General features: G+C 41.2%; 1 protein-coding gene across 1 annotated transcript in view; it reads right to left on the bottom strand.

Annotated features, from left to right (window-relative positions):
* brinp2 (bone morphogenetic protein/retinoic acid inducible neural-specific 2) overlaps window positions 1-19,422 on the bottom strand; it is a 106,487-nt gene extending 87,065 nt beyond the window's left edge. The window contains exon 1 of the mRNA XM_034555872.1: window positions 19,070-19,422. Within this exon, the coding sequence (XP_034411763.1) occupies window positions 19,070-19,422 (353 nt within the window). The remainder of the gene's footprint in view (window positions 1-19,069) is intronic.
* Window positions 19,423-23,479: the final 4,057 nt, after the last annotated feature.

Consider the following 23,479-nt stretch of genomic DNA (forward strand, 5'->3'; position numbering starts at 1 on the left):
CACAATGCTATTAACCAATACATGAATACATCCTTTCTCAACAGTGTGTCCTGTGGCTCACTATGTTTATAGAATACATGTTTTTGAAAATGCATACATGTTATTTCTATGGTCTAAGACAGTATACAAACTTATTAAACATACCTTCCAAATCCAAAAAGTGTGAGGGTGCTAGAACTCAAATTACTGATGTCATCAAGTAAGTGTGGAACTGCTCTGTATACAATGAATTGAGAGAGTTGTTATAGACAGAGCACCCAGGGGAATGTTCTGAGTATATGGCTACATCTTCTGTTTCAGAGCAGAGAACGCTGCAATAGAATAAAGTAATGTTATGAAAAAGAAAACAAACTTTCTGATTTTCCATAAAATCAGCATCTCTTTCATTGTCTATGGAGCAGCTTTAACTTTGAGACTTACTTTTCTGGTTTCTGGCTTTGAAAGAGAGAAGCTCATGTTCACAAATATTGATTGAACTTTCCTGGGCCATGGAAATAATATTTTGGAATTTTTATTTTAGCTGTCATTGCCCTTTAACAAACCCCATTTCGCATTGAGCCCCAGAGACGTTTCAATGGCTTGAGTCAGATGAATGTAAAGTGGGTCTGAAATGTGTAAAAAATGGCCCATTATAATTAATTGGCTCATATTGCAGAATGTTATTGCATCAAAAGAACAAGACATGGACAAAACTTTTCTGTTAAGAGGACATTTTCTATTAATTTCCGAGTAATGTATGATAATGTATTAGTTTACACCACTTCAATTTTCACCACATTGCCTCTCTTTCTCTGGTCCATCCTCGATAGTCCACTTCTCGTCCCACTTAAACAAACCCTGTCAGAAAACCTAAATTGCTTCATCAGAAAAAAGTAATAATTCAGCTTGCCAACAAAAGAAAAAAAGAGAGAAGTCTGTTTCTCTTATCTTGTTATCGGGACAATTTCAACCAAATAAGATCTGGCATTGTGAGAGACACCTGCCCTCCACCACCAATGTGACCTCCACCACCAATTTCCACCCACCACTTTGTGAATTGAGACTGAACCTCGGAATCATAATTCAAATTGACTGTGATTTAAATGAAAAGAGAGCATGCACCAGTAGCCAGCATACAAATGTGTGTTGTTTTAAATGTCCTACTGTATTGCCCTGGAGGCTTTTCCCCACAGACAATCTGCAGAATCACAAGGAATGGCTTTGTTTGTGTTTTTAATTTCTTCATTTTTCCAGCTGGGATGAAATAATCGACTCAGTACGTGTTAAAACACAGATCCGGTGGCACTTATTATTGTTGTGAGAGTTGACTATGTCCTGGTGTGATGCCATTTTGCCTGCACATTCACATCGTGCACGGATATGTGGGCATGAAGACCAATTACAATCCAATCCCGGTGCACGAGTATGGGGTGAAGATTGACTGCTGCAAAAAGACTTCCAAAATATAATGGTTATTAGAAGCGGTTGATGGCAGCCCTGATAAATGCAGCGCCCCTCTAACAGGAGGCAACTGCTCTTATATTACTTCCAATTTAACACGGTGCTCGCTGCAATATATTGCGTCAAGCAACCAACCAGGTTTAGATCAGTTGATCTTTGCTTATGCTTTAGTGAAGAAAAAGCAATAACTTGTGTTATAATAGTGTATGGTCCAAAGTAATTTAAAGCTCCGCTCCTCAATATTATTTTATTTCAACAATAAATAAAAGAACAAATGAAAATGAATTATCCATGCATTACCCATCCTCTACAAACCTTATCAAAGCTCTTTAAGCGGGCGGTCTTGGTTTACACCTTGTTTCTAGTGGAGGAAGTCAGCTGCTTTCAACAATAAAAGCATTATTAAACCCTTGTACACACAACATCAGCTAGCTAATGAAGAACATTGTCTCTCAGGTGAAGAGCCAGATGTTTTATCTCAGAACTTGGTGGACAAAAACAAGAGAGTAGATCATGAATAATAATAGACTTACAGGTGACCTGAAACAAATAACAACATTATTGTTGCTAGCATGTTAGCCAAAAGCCATTGGTTTTGTAACTTGATTTTTAGACGCACACATGTCACTGGAACATGGAAACAGACAAGAAGTCTCAAACAGTGTTCAATTAACACAGCCCGTAAACAAAGAGGAACAATAGCATTCCTTTCATAGTCAGGGGTGTGTTTCTTTCTGCCTCACGTCCAATAGTCACTCTCTTCTGAGCTCTGTTTTGGTCTCCACCAACTCCTGATAAATCAATATGTTTTGCTGTGTTCACCAGCTATCTCTTGCCCTTTGGTGGAAGCCAGGTAGCATGTTTGTTTATCACTGAAAACAGCTGGGAACAAGTTGATGAGACAGAGACACAAATGTGAAATACTCGCCTGCAAATATTTTGCGTCTAAACTGTTCATGATATGCAATTTTTTTGACAGTTGTGATGCTTTTTTAATGGATTTGGCAGTCTGTCTGATTATTAACAATAGCCTAAGCTACTTTAGGCTATTTCTGTTTAGCGAAATGCTGAAGTGATGCTGAGTGAATCTGAATTCCCTCTGGTAAACAGTTATACTGTTTATATGGCTGGGGCTTTCATTGTGAAATAAAGGAAGTGGATCTTTTCCGTGTAAAAATGTAATCTGTATTTTCAGTTAAGCTAGGGATGTCAATGGACATTGACAACTTTCTAGTGTTTAGGATTGTAGTTTTCCATGTATAGTGTAATACTTGGATTTCATGTATTGTGACCAAATCATTTATAAAACAGGCTTTTAGTTCCATTTTATTTCCTCGGCTACATTTGAATGTATGAAATTCCAACGGGGCCCATCGAATGACCACAAATCAACACTGCCCACTCTTCAACTGAATCTATATTTGTTTTGGCATCGCCGTGAAGCATTTTTATCTAATTACATTATCATACTGCATTTGCATGCAGCCGTTGCTCTGCAGCTCCAGCGGACCAAATCTGTGCCAGGAAGTGCACCTTGCAGCGTCCTAGAAAGCCCTCAAAAGTCTGTGCCGTGGCAGTTTGCTTGCTTCCATTAGTTTGCCAGTTCCCAGTGTGCTAAACATTAGGCATGCTGCCAAACAACACAATGTGGAAGAACTAACTGGTTCTTCGCAAAACCTGGCCACCGTCTGCTCTTATCCATATGGTCAATTTGTCTTCCGCTCTCACACTGAAGGGAAAACAAATGAGCACACACACATACGCACACACACACACACACACACACACACACACAACCACATCTACCCCTTTCAAGAAACAACACTGGCATCCTAACTTTTTGTTTTCTTCTTCTTTTCACCAATCATTCTTTTTCTTGTTAATTTACCTCCTTCCTGTCTTTTTTCTCTCTCTCTCTCTCTCTCTCTCTCTCTCTCTCTCGTAATATATGGACGTGCGTTTGGCCCATTGGTTGCCTCTGTGTCTCGCTGTTTAGAGAAACTCTTTTGTATGCTGTTTCAAAGTCAGTTGCTAAGTAAGCCCTTTGGCTATCTCAACCGGGGAGTGTATTCTGCCCAGAGATTTGTCCGTGAATCATGGGAGCGAGGGATATGCGCAAACAAAGCAAAATGACTGCTGCAAAAAGCGTTATCTCAACAATAAGTTAAGGCCATAAATGAAAGGGAAATGGGGAGAAGAGTCAGGGTTTTCTTTTTCTGGACAGTGAAAGCAGACGAGAGGGTAAGTTCAGAAAAAAGGAAAATTACATTATGTTAGCCTAGTTCCTGACTCAACATTGTGTTAAAAACTAAATTAAAAAAAATCATTATCAAAATTGGTTTATTTGACATACTTGCCAAATATTACATCCATCAGTGTAACAACGGATGTCAGTGGAATTGTGCCTTTTATGTATTTCTTTCTGTCAGACAGATCATGAGTCATCCTGCCTCAAGACACAGTAGGGTGTAGAAACGTGTCAACCTGCTTGTATAACACTGCTAAAATAGCATCAGATGCCAACGTCCATGGCAACAATGTGAAATACCCAACTGGGGTTTGTCATGAGCTTTTCTGAGGATGGTTGCCAATGGTTACATTGATCACGCAGCTGTGTAGCTGAAACTAAAGACTGTTACATTCTACTTGGTTTTCTTGGAGAAAGAAGAGCATAATTCTGCTGAACTGAACGGTGTATTTGTTAAAGGCCATGGCAGAGGCATTACACTGAAACTTGTTCTAAAAGGCTTTCAGAAATTGTGAGTGAAGAAAACAAGGAAATTGTTCCTGGATGTGAGACGGAAATGTAGCCGGACGAGAGGCAGCCAAATCAAAACTGGCGATTGACCATTTAAAAAGAGAACTTTAGTGGTTAATGATGCGCGCAGGCTGGCCATGTACTGATCCTCCACCTTGGCACACAGAACAGAACATTGGCATTTAGTTTTTCCTGGCTTTCTCAAACGGACGGTTCTCAATTCAGTCATGTGTAGTGGGAAACTCTTTGGTTGAGTCGATTTTGAAAGGACATAATGCATTTAACGAGATGAAATTGACACGTCAAACACTGATGCTAGAGGGGCAACTAAAGCGTAGACGGCCACAGACAAAGAGTCAGTTTCCGACAAGTTGGGAGTGAGAATATGTTGATTTAACAAATTCAAACAGACGGGTGTGAACAGGATACACATTGACCCCCGTCCCTCGAAGTAATTAAGAGTTTGGCAATAATAATTACAAGATGGGGATAGCAGCACACACTTTACGACACACTCACTCTCCTGAAAAGGCATTCATAAAGTGTCCATCCTCCCTTTCTCTCCTTTTACCAGAAGTTGGTGTTAAAGTTGCATTGTCAGTTTTGTAAAGATAAAGAAATTGACGACGTGTTGGGCCTTTAGTCACCATCTGGCTCTATCCTTGGTTTTTCGTCCTCTCCAGCGTGGTGATTGATCATTTGAGCGCATCAAGAAATGTGTCCCATGAAGAATAAACATACCACAGTGATTTGCATTAGAGGACAGTGTTGCTAATGGCAATTACTACAGCCACACTCTGTCGGTGATACATAAACCAGGCGATATATGAGTCCCATTAATTACTGAGGGAACGCAACATTCGGGTCCGTCTCCAAAGCGCCGTACGTCCACCGGCACAGAGATTTGAATTTTCAAATCAGTTAAATGTATATTAGCCGAAGTTAAATCAGAGACTCATCACAGCTCTGCCTCTTGGCTTTCCTCCAATCTACATGTTTTCTCGCTTCCCTCAATTTGAAATTCATGAGGAAACTCCCCTCTGGTTCAAAACCACCTTCCCAAATGCTTGCACCCACTGCATGGTGCCAATCACTAATCAGCAGGCCGTTTATTAAGCCAGAAAGCTGCAGCTACCCTCCTCTGCCTTCTGCTTCAATACCGCCAACGTTTCATCACCACCAAGTTTCCAAAGAGTTTTTAAACTGGTAATAATTAAAGTGTTTCAAAATCAAATACTTGGAGGTTTCTTATTACACCCAAAAGAAGACCAAGTTTTGACTCTTTATAGACTCAGGACAAGGCTGATGTGAATAGATAAATAGCACTACAGCTAAGAGGAAAAATATCTATTTTTGATTTTAGGATGAACACAACTCTAACAACGTTTTGCCATTCATACGTTGCGGGAAAAAACAAACAGCGGTGCCTCTTTCATCCCTTTATCTGAGGTGCTTGGGGGGTTTCAATCCTGTCCCGCCTGTTGTTAATAAGCATTTTAAAAAAACACTGAAAAATGGAGTCATGGTAACGCTTGCGCACCGCGTTGCTCTTGTGAGAATGGATTTTAGAGCGCAAAAAACATGGCACTACAACAATCCCCTGAAGTGGTTTCAATCAAGGCAAAATTACTTGAATTAACAAAGGACCATGTGAGTTTGCCTTTACCAATTACCCCCATCATTTTTATTAAGGTAAAAGGTCCATATTCATACAAGGTTTCTTTAAATTGATTGTAACTCAGGGTCTCAAGTCAAACTCAACCCCATCTAGTTTCTTGTAGAAAGACCAGCAGGATGCAGGGTAAGTGTACAGTAGGGAAGAAGAAGAAGAAGAAGAAGAACTTGTGGACTGTTGAAAGCAAATTGTGTGAATGTGACAAGCAAATATGCACACAGACTAAATGCGTTCAAATGTCCCTGTATGCCCAAACAATAAGACGCCATTATAATTATCAAATGATATACAAATGTATACATGTATCTAAATAGTAGACTGTAAGTAACGCCGCATGGCACAAAACAGGACAATGCATGCATTGATGAAAAACATAGGTCAAACTCATCCCTTCCAGTAAAATACCCTACAAATAATAATTATATTCTCATGTGTCATATTGAAGGGAGGTGGAGGGGGGCAATTAACTGGCATTCACAACAACAGAAAGCCTGATTGGACGTGAATGTGAGCAGCTCGCTAATCAAAGATGTCTCCAAACTCCGTCGATCAGATCGACTGATTCTTTGAAACCTGTCCGCTCTTCCGCGCAATGCTGTTGGAGAAAGATGCACAGAGAGGAGGCGGGGAGAGAAGTCAATTGTGTTCTGCTGTGGTTATCTGAGTGTGTGTGTGTGTGTGTGGTGGTGGGGGAGAGGTAGGTGTTTTTATACAGAAAACCTAATCTTTTGATGATGGAAAAAGAGGAAAATATTGCCTGGATTTTCATCCCATCAGTGTTGTATCTAATGTAATCTTCTTTGACGGAAAGCTCTTTTTGATGTTTTATTGTCTGTGTAGCTCCGAGTTCTTTTCCTTCACATCCCTCCCTCTTTCTCGCTCTCTCTACTCTCTTTCTCTCTCTAAGGCATACACACACACACACACACACACATACACAGCAGGAAGCTGAGGGTGTAAATGTGTGTTAGAAATGTACGTGTGTGTGTGTGTGGCCTGATTGTTCTCAAAAGGACTTGCATTTCGCACAAGGCACTACTGGGAATCTGTGCGTTGGAACTAGGAAATGCAGTTTCCGCTACTCTCTCGTACGATCTGTGCACCTTCTGGTTAGTCGGTGTGCGGATCAATGCGTGAGGCGTGAGACATGAGACGTGTTTCCAAGGCAGGCCTCCTTCCAATTTTCTGTTTTGGCTTGCGAGCGGCAAAGTCGGTTAAGGCGAAACAAGGAATGCATGTAAGGAAGATTATTGCCTAAATTCATAACAACAATTTGATTTTGTTCACATTTCAGCAGCTGTCAATCTGTGTATGTTACCCCCATTGTCATGCTTGTACTTACTGTAAAACATTATGAAGTAAATCACAAGTGATGTGACCTTCTCTTCCAGTGTTTGTTCAAAGCTGGGCTGCTGCGTTCTCTAAGAGCTGCAGGTGTGAGCTGGTCCTTTGGCTCCAATACTGGGCATTGCTGTAATCTAACCGAGATGAAATGGGAGCACGAATGACTTTCTCAAGATCAAGTCGACAGAGAAGGGACCTGAATATGAAAGGTCACACCCAGGTTAGAAATGTGTAGAAAGGATGGTTTTATAGAACAGGGATAGATATTGGACCAAAGATAAACATTCCAGATGGTAAATGGACTTGTACTTGTATAGCGCATCTCGAGTCTTCCGACCACACTACTTGTCATTATTCACACACATTCATACACTGATGACAGGGGCTACCACGCAAGGTGCTACCTGCCCATCATGACTCTAATCAATCATTCATACCCATTCACAGGAGGCAATTTGAGGTTAAGTGTCTTGCCCAAGGACACATCGACATTGACTAGCGGAGCCGGGGATCGAACCGCATATCCTCTGATTGAAGGACGACCCTGCTCCACTACTGAGTTGCAGTCGACCCCGAGTCGCCTGATGATCAGTGACTTGAGGCTGCAGGTTCGCGCATGGTTAACGTTGTGAAGCGATGGTGGCCAACGTTGTAATATGTGGTTAGCGTTCTGGCGGTTAGGTCTCGAAAACACATCATAGTTTGGCTTACGATAAGTTGTAAGCTTGGAGTGGCTGATGCTATAGCAGTCATTTGAAAAAGGGCCCACGGAGGCTTTGATATGAACTGACACTACGCTGCCATTGGAATGCACGGTAGCAGTGTCATCTGCAAAGAAGCGAGATACAAACTTTTCAGAGGCACATTTTGAGTTGTTGATGTTCAATGGACTGTTCCTTTTTAAATGTGCAGCTCTTTGTGAACTCTCTGAGCCGAGGAATCGAGGCATTTTTCAGTGAAGACTTTCACTGAGAGTTATTTCCTGATTTTCAGTTGGATAGAGGCCAAATGGAAAGGCATAAAGATTCATGTATACAGATGTACACCCACACACTCATCTCTCACTCAGTCTTCTAGAAATATTTTGTTTTGACAGATTTGGCTTTGCATTCCATTTTTAAAAGCAATGCCTCTTCTTGATGGCTTATATTAAAGGTTAATGGGAAATCTTGCTCTCAGAGAGCCTTAAATCAATTTGTAGTTATTCACTTTTCTAAGGACGGGACAAGGTCTCTTTTATATTCACATGCTGCTTTACAGACGCTTTAGTTCACACAATCACTGTTCATTTTAAAAAGGTAATACTTCAGTCATTATGGCCATCTCCCTGAGCGCAGGTTAATGCATTACACGAGTCTCTGATGTAGCAATGACTTCCTTTTTCTGAATTCACTCGACTTTTTATGAGCGCACAATCGAAGCCTCTTGTGCTTTTCTGCTCAAAGAATCCTTCAGTGGCTTGAAACAAAAACGAGTAGCATCTGTCTTGTTCTTTCAATTACATGTATGCATATGTGGAGCGAAACATCGTCAGACTACTTTGGATGCGGCAGCATGAGGGAGAACTGTCGATAAACCGACACAAGACAAATGATCACGTGACAGTGTTACCAGTGGTAATCAGTATCAGTTTATTCCTAGAATGACATTTTTTCGGGATGGTTCAGACTTTTGAGTTCTGGCCGGCCACCGTTGGAACCCAGAAAAAAAGTATAACAACGGAACAAAATGAGCTGAGAATGGGACGGACCTGAGGTCACAGTAACCTTGGCCTTTGACCTCAAAATTCTAATCTGGTCATCCCTGAGTCCAGGAGGACATTGGTGCAAAATGTGAAGAAATGTCCCGATCTCGCTTTCACGAGGAATGGACCCGATGGATAGACGGACAACCTGATAGCATAATATGCGGAGGCAAAGAAAAAAGAAAAAAAAGTGGCTCTTCGTTCGGACTTTAAGGTGTGAAAAGGCCCAAAGACCAATGGTGATATGTGCAGCAGTTGGTGCTTCTTTTGTTGCACGACTTTATAAAATAAAGAGATTAACAGAAACAGCAACAACACTCTGCGTTGTGTGTGTGTGGCAGGGCAGTGTGTGACACGTGATCTTTTGTGAGAGTTATGTTGGTCAGCCACCACACACACACACACAGTGTGACCAACTTACAACTGTTCCCCGCGACTTGCCTCCTGACTGTTTCCATCACAGAGCCCGCTGCTCAGTTCCCACTAAGCGCTCTGTGTCTCTTGCGGGCCACAGAAGAAGCCCTCAGGAAAAAGGCCCACTCCCACCCCCATCCTGTGGGTTTCATCAGCAGCCAATCTTCCTCAAGTCTCCCATAAGTAGTGGTGGAAATTAGCCAGAGACCCCCCCTCTGTCCCCATAAGAACCGCTTGACGGCTTGTCTTTGTCGTTTCAGGAAAGATGGAAATTGAAAGGAGTGTGATTGTTGCGCTCGGTGCGGTGTTCTTTCACATCCAAATCCACCCAGAGGAGGCTCTTTACTCCTCTTTGCGGGTGTTTGAGGGGTTAGACGGGGTACTTTGGTCCATGGGACTGATTGGTATGCAGTGTCAAACATGACACTATAAATGCATACAATAAATTAGCACGCTTTTTATAAACAGCAGCAAAGACACAATAGGAAAGAAAGTTGCAGGGTTTCATTTTGGGAACCAATTAATAACTGCGGGAACTGAAATAAAAATGTAATTAGTAAATAGATTGTTTGGTTGATGGGATGTTTGAGGATCAAGGTTTCAAAAAATTGTAAAAACGATGGCCACAGATTAGGGCTTTAACTAATTAATATATTATTTAAATGTTCTTACCTAATTGATAGTATAGACTAGATATTTCTCAGATATTTGTAAACATTTTAAAAAAGTCTACCACAAGAGCCAAAGGTGAACTCTTAGATTTTCTATTGTCAGACTGTCCAACCCAATATTCAGTTTAATTATCATATAAAACAGAGCAAATCCTCATATTTAAGACACTTAAAGCAGCCACATTTGCCTATTTTGGTTGATAATTGACTTTTGCTGATTCATTTTCTGTTCATTCATCGAATTAATCAAATTATTAAACTATTATTTCAGCTCTCCAGCTGATATTGTAATATGGAAAAAAAACACTTGGTCTGAACTCTTGGTCTCACTGATCTAACCTATAGAAAGAGGAAGAGACTCGTCTTCCTCTGCTCATAGAAGCTCTGCAGAGTCCTGATGGATGCAAGACTCCCGTTTGGAAACAAACAAGCTCGGTTGCTTCTTCTCGTTGGACACATTTACAAGAGCAAAAAATAACGTTGAGTTCTCTAGCACCAATAGCCATCGGAGAGAAGAGGAAAAGCGCAGAGGTCACGACCCCTCCGTCAGTAGCTCACCAGCTTGTTTGAGGCCGATATCAACGACGAGATTAAAGAATTGAATGGGATGTGGGTGAGCACATGTAAGTGATGGATGTGGCTAACGTGCGCTCCCATCCCCATTACCCCTTATTAAAAAGCTAATGAGAGCAGCCCATTTTGCTGCTCCCACTCTGTGGAAGGCTAATGCAGAGGAAAGACTGCCGGCGCTTATTTCCCCCGAATGATAATCACATATCAATAAAGTCACAGGAGTGTAATTAGAAGCACAAGGGAGGTGCTTTTCACATGTGAAGGAGACAATATGTGTTGTTTTCTCCGCAGTGACTATGCGACGTTGCCGTATTCGCTTCTTGCCCTTGTCCACCAGACGCAGAATAAGTAGGATCATAATTATGGTCTAATTGCAAAACATTATGGGCTTGATCCAGACCGCCAGTCCTTTCAGTCAGCCATCCATTGTTCTACCGAAGACGCTATCTCCACCATCACTGATCCGACTGGAAAAGCATGTAAAATGTTTAATATATCATATTAAAAGTCACAACAAGGGCCTTTTTTATGCAAGAAAAAAAGTGTGACTATCTGGATGCGAAGCATGAAACAGGAATAGTTTTTTTGGGGGGTGTCTTGTGAAAAAGTCTTCTGGCACTGTGTCCTTGAAGCACATGTTGTCAGGCCCCCGCTGGCCTTGTTTCACTGCCACTGTCATTGTTTTGATACAAATTGGGAGGAAGTGTGCCAGTTTTCTGGAGAAATACTTTGAGTGGGACGCGCTGGCTGAAATGTGCAAGTGCTTTGTTGTGGCGGGTAGCGTGAAAGGGGGGGGGGGGGGGGGGGGGGGGGGGGGATGCAGAAATCAAATCGAAGGCCAAAAAAAAACAATCCCGCCGTATTAGCAAGGCACATACGCAAAGAGGAATCTCTGATGGGCGAGGGGGGAGGAGATGAGAAGCAGCAGTCATTTCTGACATAGCAGGAAGCCGTTACAGCCGTGACCTGATCCGATCTCAAATGGAGGCACTTGCTTTCGCTTTTAGGACTTCATTCAGAGATGAGTGACCTCATGCAGCATCCCTACTAATGCTTCAATCTGTTGTGCTGGTTGCTGAGTAACTGAGAGAAACTTCATTTCCATCAGTAAAAGGAAGTGAAAAACGGACTACTTCTTTCTCTGACTCAAAGGGAGGTGTCATAACATTAGAGGAGGAACAGACACTATGACGCCTCTTGCTTTGAGCAATCTGAATTCAGCTCTGAGCTATAACTATTAATTCAATCTAAAACGGTCCCCCAACTATTTGCGATTGTGCGTCAACACAAATGATCAATTCAATTCAGTTTATTTTGTATAGCCCAATATCACAAATTACAAATTTGCCTCAGAGGGCTTTACAATCTGTACACATATGACATCCCTGTCCCAGGACCTCACATAGGATCAGGAAAAACTCCCCAAAAATAACCTTTCACAGGGAAAAAAGGGAAGAAACCTTCAGGAGAGCAACAGAAGAGGATCCCTCTCCCCGGATGGACAGATGCAATAGATGTCATGTGTACAGAATGAACAGCATTACAGAGTTACATAAACACATTACATGAATATGACAACGTACTTGTAAGAAGGTCTCCCTGTTTATCTTGTCCCAGGCTCAGCCTGGTGACAGGGGTTGCTGTTCGAAATGTCAGGAGTCTGAGTAACAATCATCCTGCAGGGAACAGTTCATAAATAGTTGCTCACTTTGAAATATTGTTGCAGCTCAAGTGTTTGCTATGTTCCTGTTAGAACCAGGTTTTCAGTGGGGAGTCCCCGCGCTGGTTTACCTCATGCAGTGGTTCAGTCCAATTAGGGTGAGGCCAGGTGGGGAATATATAAAGCCACTTAGGGAGTGAGTGGTTGCTCGTAGCTCAAGTTTGTGGGGGAGTTTTTCCTGATCCGATGTGAGGTCCTGGGACAGGGATGTCGTATGTGTACAGATTGTAAAGCCCTCTGAGGCAAATTTGTAATTTGTGATATTGGGCTAAACTGAATTGAAAAAGTTTGCTCTTAATATTCTCAGGGCTTTTGCTCTTCTGCTCTGGTTCATTGTGTTTATTAGTAAAAAAAATTTAAAAAAAGACTCAGCATCTTTGTCTCTACTCACCTGCAGCGCCGGACCGCCTATCTATAAGCCCTCATTGATGTAGAATTACTACCAGTAATGCTCAACCTATTGTAGGTTTTTGAGTTACTTCTCTATAACATGCAGCTGATCTTGCACTTCCTTGTTTTGCTGTGACGCATGCATCGGATCAATAAAGTCCATCCCATTTAATCTGAGGAACGATACGAAACACGACAACATCAGGGGTTCAACTACAGTCTTCAGAAAATTAAGATTCAGGACTACCAATAAACCAGCCTCCTGTGATCAGACGCTCAAATAATTCAGAACTTTTGCTCTTCTCTTCTGTCTGGCTGAAATAAAAACATTCATTCATTCATACGCCGCATTAAAGCTGAACCCGATCCCTCACACACTGCCTGTTGAATTATAATGCTAAAGCGGAGCATAAATACAAATAGTCCATGTCGGGGATACCACACAACCTAGCGAGAAAATTGCATTTTTTTTTTTTGCATTTACATTTTCTGGCTGTAAGAAAAAAATATATTTTTTTGGTTTGGTTGGAGAGAAAATGTAAAAGCTCTGAGTATAAAGCAGAGAGGAAGAGTTTGCCATGTTCCCTCAGTTCGCCGTGATCACAGGAAGTGTCCCGCAGCTAAAAGGCAGACTCCTGACAATCTGTCCCCCTTTTGTCACGGAACCGTCACCTGTCATTTCACACACACCCTCATCTGTAAGTGATGCTGTCACCTCCATTCCACTCAACTTGAGGCGCAGAGAGAGCAGTTAGTTATTTTTAAGTGAAAGGAACACCTCAAGTCGGAGAGGGAACGGCGAAAGGAATCGGTCATGTGTGTGCATGAGTAACCGTTACCAGCGAGACAAAAACAGACCATCGTCAGCAGACTTTTTTTTCTTTTTTATGATTATAACTAAACAAAAGGCAGAGACAAAAGAAAAGTCCCCAATAATTAGAGCGCATAGCTCTCTACATTTCTGACAGTACAAACGCCTGCAAAACCTTTCAAGAGAATCTATTTTTAAAGAGCTCCTTGAGGGAGCAGAAGGGGTAAGTTAAAACCGATTATTTTTATATATATATATATATATATATATATATATATATATATATATTTCGTAGTAGAGGAAATGAAAAATTCAAATTGCAGCCTCAGCTGACGCGGCGTATATCCGTCACATTTTTGCTATTCAATTTGGGATAATGGTGACAGGGGCCGGCATGAATTCTGGACCTGGCTGCATTATTCATACAGCGCGCGGCTAACAGCCTGCACACACACACACACGCACACGCACACACACACACACACACACACACACACACACACACACACACACAGTGTCCTCTCTCTCCAGACCCTGCCGTAGGTTACAACCCAAGATTTGCATTATCATTATTAACATCAATAACTTTAAAGGTTATGTCAGCTGGTTTCATTTCCTGATCGGAAAATATGTCAGTAAATTAATAAATTCAGATTATTTCTCCTCTTAAAACCTGCCTAAAAAGAAGGCGGGTTTTGTTTTCTACTTTTCTAACTAAAAAGCTTTGTCGCCGTCCTTCCAGAGTGGAGAGTGGATGTTTCATCCTGCTCAAGGCCCGTGTGTTCAAGCTTCATTTCCAACGGAAACGTGTACTCCGCTATCAGAAACAGAACCGCGTGATATCAGTGAGCATCAGCTGGGACTCACCAATATCAATCTATTCTTCAAATTATTTTTCACGTTCTCATTTCTTCATACAATATAAATAAAACAAGACAGAGAACATGCCATGAAATAAGCAATAATAACCAATAACAGTTTCTTTGAGAGGGGAAAAAAACAAGACAAAAAATGAAGGAAATAAACAAATATTAATACTAGTGAGTAAATCAAAATAAAAAAATGATATTTATAAAGTCCTTTTCTATCTCAAAGTGGTATGCAACACAATTCATACATTGATTGATGCACTCATGAGGAGGTTAGGGATTCACAGTCTTGGTGGAGGACACTTTGACCGCCTCTATGGAAGGGGGGGGGGGGGGGGAGGGGGGGGGGATTCTGAATACCAGATTACCGCTTTTCCTCCGGAGCCAGACTGTAAAGTCGTATGTGCGGTCGGCACCTTTTTTGAAAAAAGTCTAAGTCGCCTGAGATTAGTGAAAGTTGAATGCATGGACAGTCATGTTCCTCTGACTGTAATGAATATATACTTCAATATCACAAGTTGTAATGCTTGCTCATAAAATGCTCTTTCAACTGGTTCAGCCCGGCCCTTGGAGGAAAAGAAATCTCACAACCTACACTAGTTTCATAGCTCTTCTCTGCGCCCGCCGCACAAAATGAACAAAGGCTCCTCTTTAATCTATTCACAGATTTAAAGTATTTAAAGCTCTGACTTTAATCTACCACACAAAATACTAATTTCTACATTTCCTCTGATCTCTGTTCGGTTGCTCTTTACCTAAAGGCTCTTAACGCATTTCATGTTGTTAAATTAGCGAGGATATACGAGTATGAGCTTACTGCAAAATCTGTTTTCTTTTTCAGAAAATTACTTTTAATTTATTGACTTGTTTCATCGACTCATGTACATGATACAAAGTCATTTCTTCAAACAATATAAATAAAACGATACCAGTATTTTTTGTGAAGAAAAAACAAATAAAATGTATTATTATTATTATGAGTAGTATAATAGGTTAACAATAACAATAAAATTAGTCAAATCAAAGTAAGGGAAACAGATTATATTCAATAGAAAAAAAGAGACGATAGAGTATGTCATCACAAAGGTTTGCCTTACTCTAGCTTATAGAAGAACAATAAAAAAGTAAAATACATTTTGCCCCCAAATTAAAACACTTATTCAGTCACAAACAATCCAAGTAATTAGTTAATGGACTCTCCAAATCCAAAGTTTCTCTTCTTCCCTTTCATTCTCCTCCAGCACTGGAAACAAAGGACCATCTTAGAATGAAAAAGGGGATATTGGGGATCCTTCCTCCACACAACAAATATATTTTTATTTGAATCCAGACGAGCTGTGTTTTCACAATAATGCACATTCGGAGTACAAGTGCTGCATGTTTTTTATGAAACGCTCTCATACACAAACGGGGGCTTGATGGAATTCTAATGTTAGTGCTGCAACGGATCTCTCTGTATATACAAAAGACAAAGCTGAATAGATAAATATCATCATATTGACCTCCAGCGTTTGTTTCTGTGCATGTTAATCATCTTGTCACGACGTGGCATATATTTTTCACTCAGTGATGTTTGTTTTAATAATAGTTGGCTGCTCAACATCAAATAGGAATATTAAAATATCTATGCCCTTATGTATGCTTAGAGTATTAACTTTGATCGCTGCCAGGCGAGTGAGATTGTGTGTGCGTGTGTGTGTGTGTGTGCACATCTGTGTCTGTCCAGGGCAAATCTGCCATACCTGCAGCAACGAACTGCATAGGACTGCTGACTCGTCACCCACTGCTCTTAAGCAGCCCCTGGGCAGCCAGGGAGACACGGCTGTGAGCCAATATGTGTTTGACCATAAGCTGACAGCTCATGGATCCACCCAGCTGACTGCTTCGCCACCGCCGCCAGCACCGTGATTTGCTGCCTTTTCATTGGGCCTTTTCCTTTTCCCTTGTGTGTACATGTGTATTGTAGTATGTACATAATAATAATACATTTATTTATATAGCACCTTTAAAAACAGAGTTTACAAAGTGCTCAACATAGAAGCAAGGTAAAAACATAACATCAAAATGAGTGCATGAATGACTTTTTCCAGATCTGAGCGTGACAATATGGGTTTGATTTTTGAGATTATTCTTAATTGAAAGAAGCAGGACTGGACAATTTTTTTGATCTGTGATTCAAAATTTAATTGAGAGTCAAACATTACACCCACATTTCTGGCAACAGGTTTTAAATAAGCAGCCAGGGGACCAAGTTGACTCTTGATGAGACTGGTGTTATTGTTTGGGGAACTGAATAATATGACTTCTGATTTGGAGTTATTGAGCTGAAGAAAATGTTGAGCCATCCAGCAGTTAACATCAGAGAGACAATCTAAGACAACAGCCAGGCTCTCTGGGTCACCAGGTCTCAGCGGAAGGAATATCTGTGTGTCGTCTGCATAGCAATGAAAAGATACATTGTGTCGCTGGAGGATTTGGCCGAGTGGAAGCATGTAGATAGAAAATAAAAGTGGACCTAAAATTGAACCTTGTGGTACACCACAGGTAATGTGAGTTGTGGAAGACAAGTGATTACCTATGGTGACCGAGTACGATATTTCTAAAAGGTAAGAATAAAACCAGCGAAGTGCAGTGTCCTTGATGCCAACCCAGGTTTTGAGGCGATCGATTAAAATGGCGTGATCTACAGTATCAAAAGCTGCACTAAGGTCTAAAAGAATTAAAACAGCTCTCCCCCCTGTCTGCTGCTAAACGGAGGTGATTAGTTACCTTGAGGAGGGCAGTTGCTGTGCTATGAAGTGCTCTAAAACCTGACTGAAATTTCTCAAATATATTATTATGATTCATAAAAGCTAGGAGTTGAAACCACTTTTTCTAAAACTTTTGATAAAAATGGAAGTTTTGAAATTGGCCTAAAATTGGAAACAACAGAAGGATGAAGCTTTAAAAGAGGTTGTACGATTGCATATTTAAAAATCTATGGGAAAGTACCACTTGCTAAGGAGCTATTTATAATTAATAAAATACTGGGCCCTAGAGTGCCAATGACCTCTTTGAAAAATTTAGTAGGAATAAAATCAAGGCTGCATGTGGCTGATTTCATGTTGGGATAAGTTTCATAATTTGGGATAAAAAGGGCAATGATACAGGCTTAAAATGACTAAAATAGTTTTGAATGTCCCTACTGGTATATAAAACTTGGGTTGGGGGGGTATTTTATTTCATCTTATTATCTTCATCATCTTAGTCTCATTTCATTTACCTTATTATTAAAATAATGTAAAAACTTCTCACACATCTCTTGTGAGGGATCAATAAAAATGACAGGGGGAGGGGTTTATGACCTTGTCTATGACCTTGAATAAGACTCTGGGGTTTGAATGATCGTTTAGAATTAAATTGGGAGAGAGAGAGAGAGAGAGAGAGAGAGAGAGAGAGAGAGAGAGAGTGTGTGTGATTTGTCGCCAATTGTGGAGAGTGTATATTTAAATCACAAATTACAGCAGTGGTAATTACAGACACAAATACTGGAATGCATGCTCAGTCTTTTTTATATAAATACAATTCAAACGTAGGTTTACTTAGTTTTAATGGTTTGTAAAGTCTGTTAGTTAGGCTACAAAACTGTTTGACTTCCTCGATGACTGAAGGACGCCCGTTGCTCTGACCGTCTAATATTGACACAGATGTGTTTCCATTGGAGTTCGTTGAAGGCCCAGTGCGTGGCGTACGGACACTAAAGGGTTGCCTTGGTATCAGACGCCAGGGGTCACTGACACAGCTGGGGGTGCTGCTCTTCCAGATTGCCAGAGCTTCTAGTTTTATCTGACGGCGAATACGTTCGTGACAACTTTCAAGCGAATCTATTTTTATGACCTCTAAAAACATATATTCTAAGAGGAAATGAAAATTCAAATTACAGCCACAGCGGACATGGCGTATATCACATTGGACATTCAATTTGGAATATTGATGATGGTGACAGGGGCCAGCATTAACTCTGGACTGCAGCAGACGAGATGGATACAAATCTGGGACTATATCTACGTGGGAAGTACATTTTTCTTCTATTACTTGTTGAATACTGGACCATTTAACCTCTCCAGGGCTCTAAGAACCATTGAAACTCAACAAGAGAAGAGGAGATCCGGCTCTCACAGCACATTCACGTTCAATGTGCGACGAAAGGTTCCAAGTAGACACCTCGCGGTACTCAATTTTACACATGAAGGTCAGTATATTAACCACTAGGAGTACTACTTCTCCTGTTAAGAAAGGCTGGATACTGAGTTCTGTGTGTGTCAAGTTGTTAATAACATCGGCGTTATCTGTAAAGGTGACACTTTATTCACACAAAGAAATGGAAGTATGGAGTTTTTCTGGGAAAGGAAGGTCTAACAAATTGGCAGGTAGCTATACGGAGATATAAGTGAGATCAGACCCTTTTCTTTTCGCTCGTTGTTCTTTTAAATCCAAATACACAAAGTATCTTTCAGTCTCCTTCCCTCCCACACACACATACACTCCTTTACTCCCAACAATGGACCTCCAGGCTAATCTAACCCTGCTGTTTCTGGTCATTTCGAAGAAACAAAAAACGAATAAAACATGTACTTTTCAGGTCTTTTTATGCACACACACACACAGTGACACTTCTCACCTGTAAATCTTGTATCTGGTAGAAAATCCCTGCTGGAATCTCTCTCTGAACTCCATGTACTCCGGACATCTGTGGAAAGGTCCCTTCTCCGACAGCAGCCAGTCCAGCTGCCCCCCGCTCTGCCTCGTGTTGAAGCCCCATGCTGAGGAGCTGGACGAGGAAGAAGATGAGGAGGACGAAAGGGAACCGTGGAGTACCTTCCCACCGCTCACCCCGCCCACTTGTTCAGCTTGTGCGGTCCACGGCAGCCATAGCAACACCCACGGCAACCATAGGAGCATCAAGGAGGACGCCGACCATCTAGCAAGGCAGGCGGAGCACCTCTTTTTTCTCATTGGCCAAGGAGTCGCCATGGTCCAGGTGGTGATGTACTAGGGCACCTAGGACCGGCATTTCTTCTGACAGTCACCTCCCACTGGCCTGAACAACAAGACACAGAAGAAAAGTGGCTTTACTTATATGATGAAACATTTAAATTTGAGTCACGGTCATTGGTGGAAACTACTATTGTGATTCCAGTCCAGAATAATGAAGGCAGCACACACAATGTTCCCCGAAGTGGTATTCTTCAAAATAACATCAATAATTGCGTCTTCATGTTAGCTCTAAAAGTGCACATGAAGGGTATTCAAAGACACGCATAATTATTGTTAGCAACCTTTGAGCATTAATAAAATACACAAATCAGACGGGCGTTGCTTTCATCCCTCCAAAGAAATGAGATATTACTGATGAGGGCACTGCGTAATCTTGGCTGTCTTTTTACGCTTACCATTCAGAGTTTCTCATTTCTGGACAAATCCAGAGTGAATTTTATTCACTCTTATTTGCACTCCACTTAAACACATGTATCTATTAGAGTTGGTCATGTGTACGAGCTTAAGCCGGTCATTATAACACAATGTGGCATATCAAAGGAGCTGTTGATTGTGAGGGCTTTCAATGTGACAGAGGTTTCTGTTACACTTCAGACTAAATCATCCACCTGATAGTTAATCCTAAAATGTAATCTCTCATGGGCTGCTATCATTCTAAACTGGGAGAACAAGGATCTTCATACCCGACATAACGGCCGAAGGTGTAGGGAGGTCATTTAGCGGCAATGGACCCCAAGTACAAGGAATATATATTGGCCTATGATTAGCCTTTTATATTTTCATGAATAGCACACCATAAAGTTTTCATTTCTCATAAGAAATGAATCGGTGTACTATAACCAACCGCCCAACCGTCTCCAACGAATCTTGACGGTGTCCAATATAATCGATTAATTCTTGGATTGTGTTTGTCTAGTTCATAGTTGATGACCTCATTAAAAGTGTCTGAATGATTGAAAGGTATTAGGAAGAGGAATAGTAACACTTTGAGGTTCTAATTTGCAGGTAATGGGTCGGGGCAATACAAAGGTTGTTATTTGAGCCGAGAACACAGTAGACCGAACAATTGAGAGAAAGAAAGATTAAATGTTAGCTGCAGGTCTTGACCGACAAAGAGAGGCATTCCTCCAAACTTCAGGCAAGGAATTTAAACGTGACAGACGGAAAACATATTTGGGGTTACCTTCAGAATGTAAAAGAAGATGGCATGATTTGAAGTGGACAAAAAAAAAAGCATAATTCAATTCTACCATGATCACTGGAAAGGCGTGAGACCAGTTTACAAATGTGCTTCAGGTACCTGCAACACTCTGAAGATGCTAATCTAACTTTTATAGAAAGGGGCCAATTTTCCACCAAATGTCTGCATATTACCTCCTTTTTAAATATGTGCAAATATCACGAGGGAGCACCGAGATGCTTGCCGGGGCAGTTGGGGGTGCATTTCACCCTTGTCTTATTAACGGAAAAGCAACGCAATCCTTTTTCTTTCTTTTTTTTTTATTCGCCCACCAGTGTAAGACGTGTGCCACACCGCCAATACTGACTGCTTTCAGTTATTTATTTATTTTTTTATGCTTTGTGTGTTTGGACAGCGATGTCATCACCCGCCTCCAATGTGATCCGGGGTGTCATCAGCACACGTGCCAAACACACCGGCACAAATCACACCACGGCTCAAGTGTACATCTGCTTGTATTTAGTCGGTGCAGACAAACACACACTGTGTTCACGCTTTCCTCGAGGTGACACTTCTCAAGACTTTACGGTGCCCTTCAGAAAAGTCGAGGCTTGCCCCTCATTTCGCAGGATTGCTGGGTGGAGTCTTCAGGGACAAGTCGTCATATCATAATGGATATGTAAAGCAGCGCACAGAACGCTTTAACTGGATTGGGATGCAGAGTATTCCCTGTTTATCGTACAAACAAATTAGAGAATTAATTTCAGGTGGATAAATGCAGGCTCAGACATGAAAAAAACAATACTCGGGGCACTGCATTTTTAATTTTCGCTCGCTGCACCAAGAGATTACTGCAGTTTGAAAAGGCAATTAGCGAAGTCCTCTGTCAAACGAATGTATTTATACAACTAAAAGCCAGATGAGAGCTCGATGAATGGGACGGTGTGCTGATGCAGTTTCCGTGTACTGTGCTGGCTCAAAGGTAAAGCTGGTGTAAATAAAGAATGTGCTGCCTGGTGGATATCTGATTTCTCTGTTTGCTGTGTCCTTCTGAGGGAATCACATACCATAGAATAAGAAAGCCACCCAATCCACGCAAAAAACAACAAGTAAATAGCCTAAATGTTCTCTATTTTAATTTTTGAAAATTATGAAATAACAAAAACATGTGTCCTATGATACTGAAAAGAGTGTTTACAGGTACTAGTGCATAATATGTAACATATAAACTTACATTTGGATTTGCAAAAATTTACGAATTCACAAGCGCTGTATTCGGACAATTCGAAAAAAAGCTTCTGCTCTGCACAATTTCTCCTGCACCCCCTGTGGACAAGAGTGGTAGTGGCTCCTTTTAATAATTGGCTGGTGTTAGCTCCTGGGCTTTTTATTTGATTTAATGGATTTAGGTCATTTTAGGTGAATTTTCTTGAACCATTAGACAGTTTTCACAAATGAAAAGTAAGGCTATATTCCAATAAATCTGCCCTTCCTCTCTCACCTCACACTGATTGAAAACCAAATGTCCATTCAGGTTATTACGACCTGGTTGAAACTGCCATTATTATTATGTCATAAAAGACTTGGAAAAGCTTACATCTGACCATACATACGAGTGCAAGCATAACCTGAAAGGCATTTTCACTTTAAAATTATTTTTCATTATTGTATGAAAACAAATGCTACTTTTTTTGTATTCTTGCACTTTCTTCTTTCTTGTGTGTGTGTGTGTCTATATTTGTAAAACAGCAAAATATTTTTTGTCGGTCCTATCTGAGTTTTACAAAAAATGATCTTCATCATGATCAATGGATCCACGCTGCATACAGATTTCAGATACAAAAGAAGTGAGAGCAGCACAATCCAACCAACCAGCAAGCCACGACATATAACGACTCTTTCACAAATCTCGTGACGTGTTGAGTCACAAACACAAATAGTTTTGCAGCCTGACCACATTGTCTTAAGACGGTATAAGAGTGTTTTGCTGAGCTGAAAAGAGACGTTGAGCTGCACCTTCATGAAGCTGACTGAAACAACAAATGACGACTCTGCCAAAGGCTTTTGGAAAGAAAAAAACATGGAGGTGAGATGAATAATGGGAAGGGAAGAAAAGAAAAGCACCGAAGATGAGAGAAAGCCTATGAGAGGAAAATAATGACGGGATTGAACAGTGAGAAGCTAAATCTATAGGAGTGGAGAAATGAAGGGAGGAATGTTGGTCTCAAAGACCTTGAGTGTGTGCCCATACTGCACTTTCACTTATGTCAAGTCTCTTCTACAAAGGAGATACAGAGGAGAGAATGGTAAATGGACCTCTTCTCTAGTCTTCTGACCACTCAAAGAGCTTTAACACTACATGACATCATTCACCCATTCATACACTGATGGGAGGAGCTACGGTTCCACCTGCCCATCAGGAGTAGCTAACATTCATACACATTCATATACTGTAGGCACAGCTACGGGAGCAATTTGGGGTTAAATGTCTTGCCCAAGGACACACCGACATGGGCTTGCAGAGACGGGGATCGAACCGCCGGTCCTGTGATTGAAGGACGACCCTGTACACCACTGAGCTGCAGAATGCAGACCAGTCTCTCCTCTCTCCCCTAGTTTATTCTTGCCTGTTCTCCAACTTTTCATTCTGTTCTTTCTTTCTCTTATCCGCCCCAAAACCTGAACCAAAACCTGAAAATGGTTTCGCTTTTCGTTTACATTCCTCCTTTTTTATAAATACTAGCACAGCGCCCAGGAGTTGAGCGTTATGGCGGCTTACCTCCCCAAAGTGTGAAGTCGATTTGGATGGACGGTGGGCGAGGTAAGGAAAGTCACACATAGATGGCCAGTCCT

The sequence above is a fragment of the Cyclopterus lumpus genome, chromosome 17 (genome assembly GCF_009769545.1).
Source record: "Cyclopterus lumpus isolate fCycLum1 chromosome 17, fCycLum1.pri, whole genome shotgun sequence".
NCBI lineage: Eukaryota > Metazoa > Chordata > Actinopteri > Perciformes > Cyclopteridae > Cyclopterus > Cyclopterus lumpus.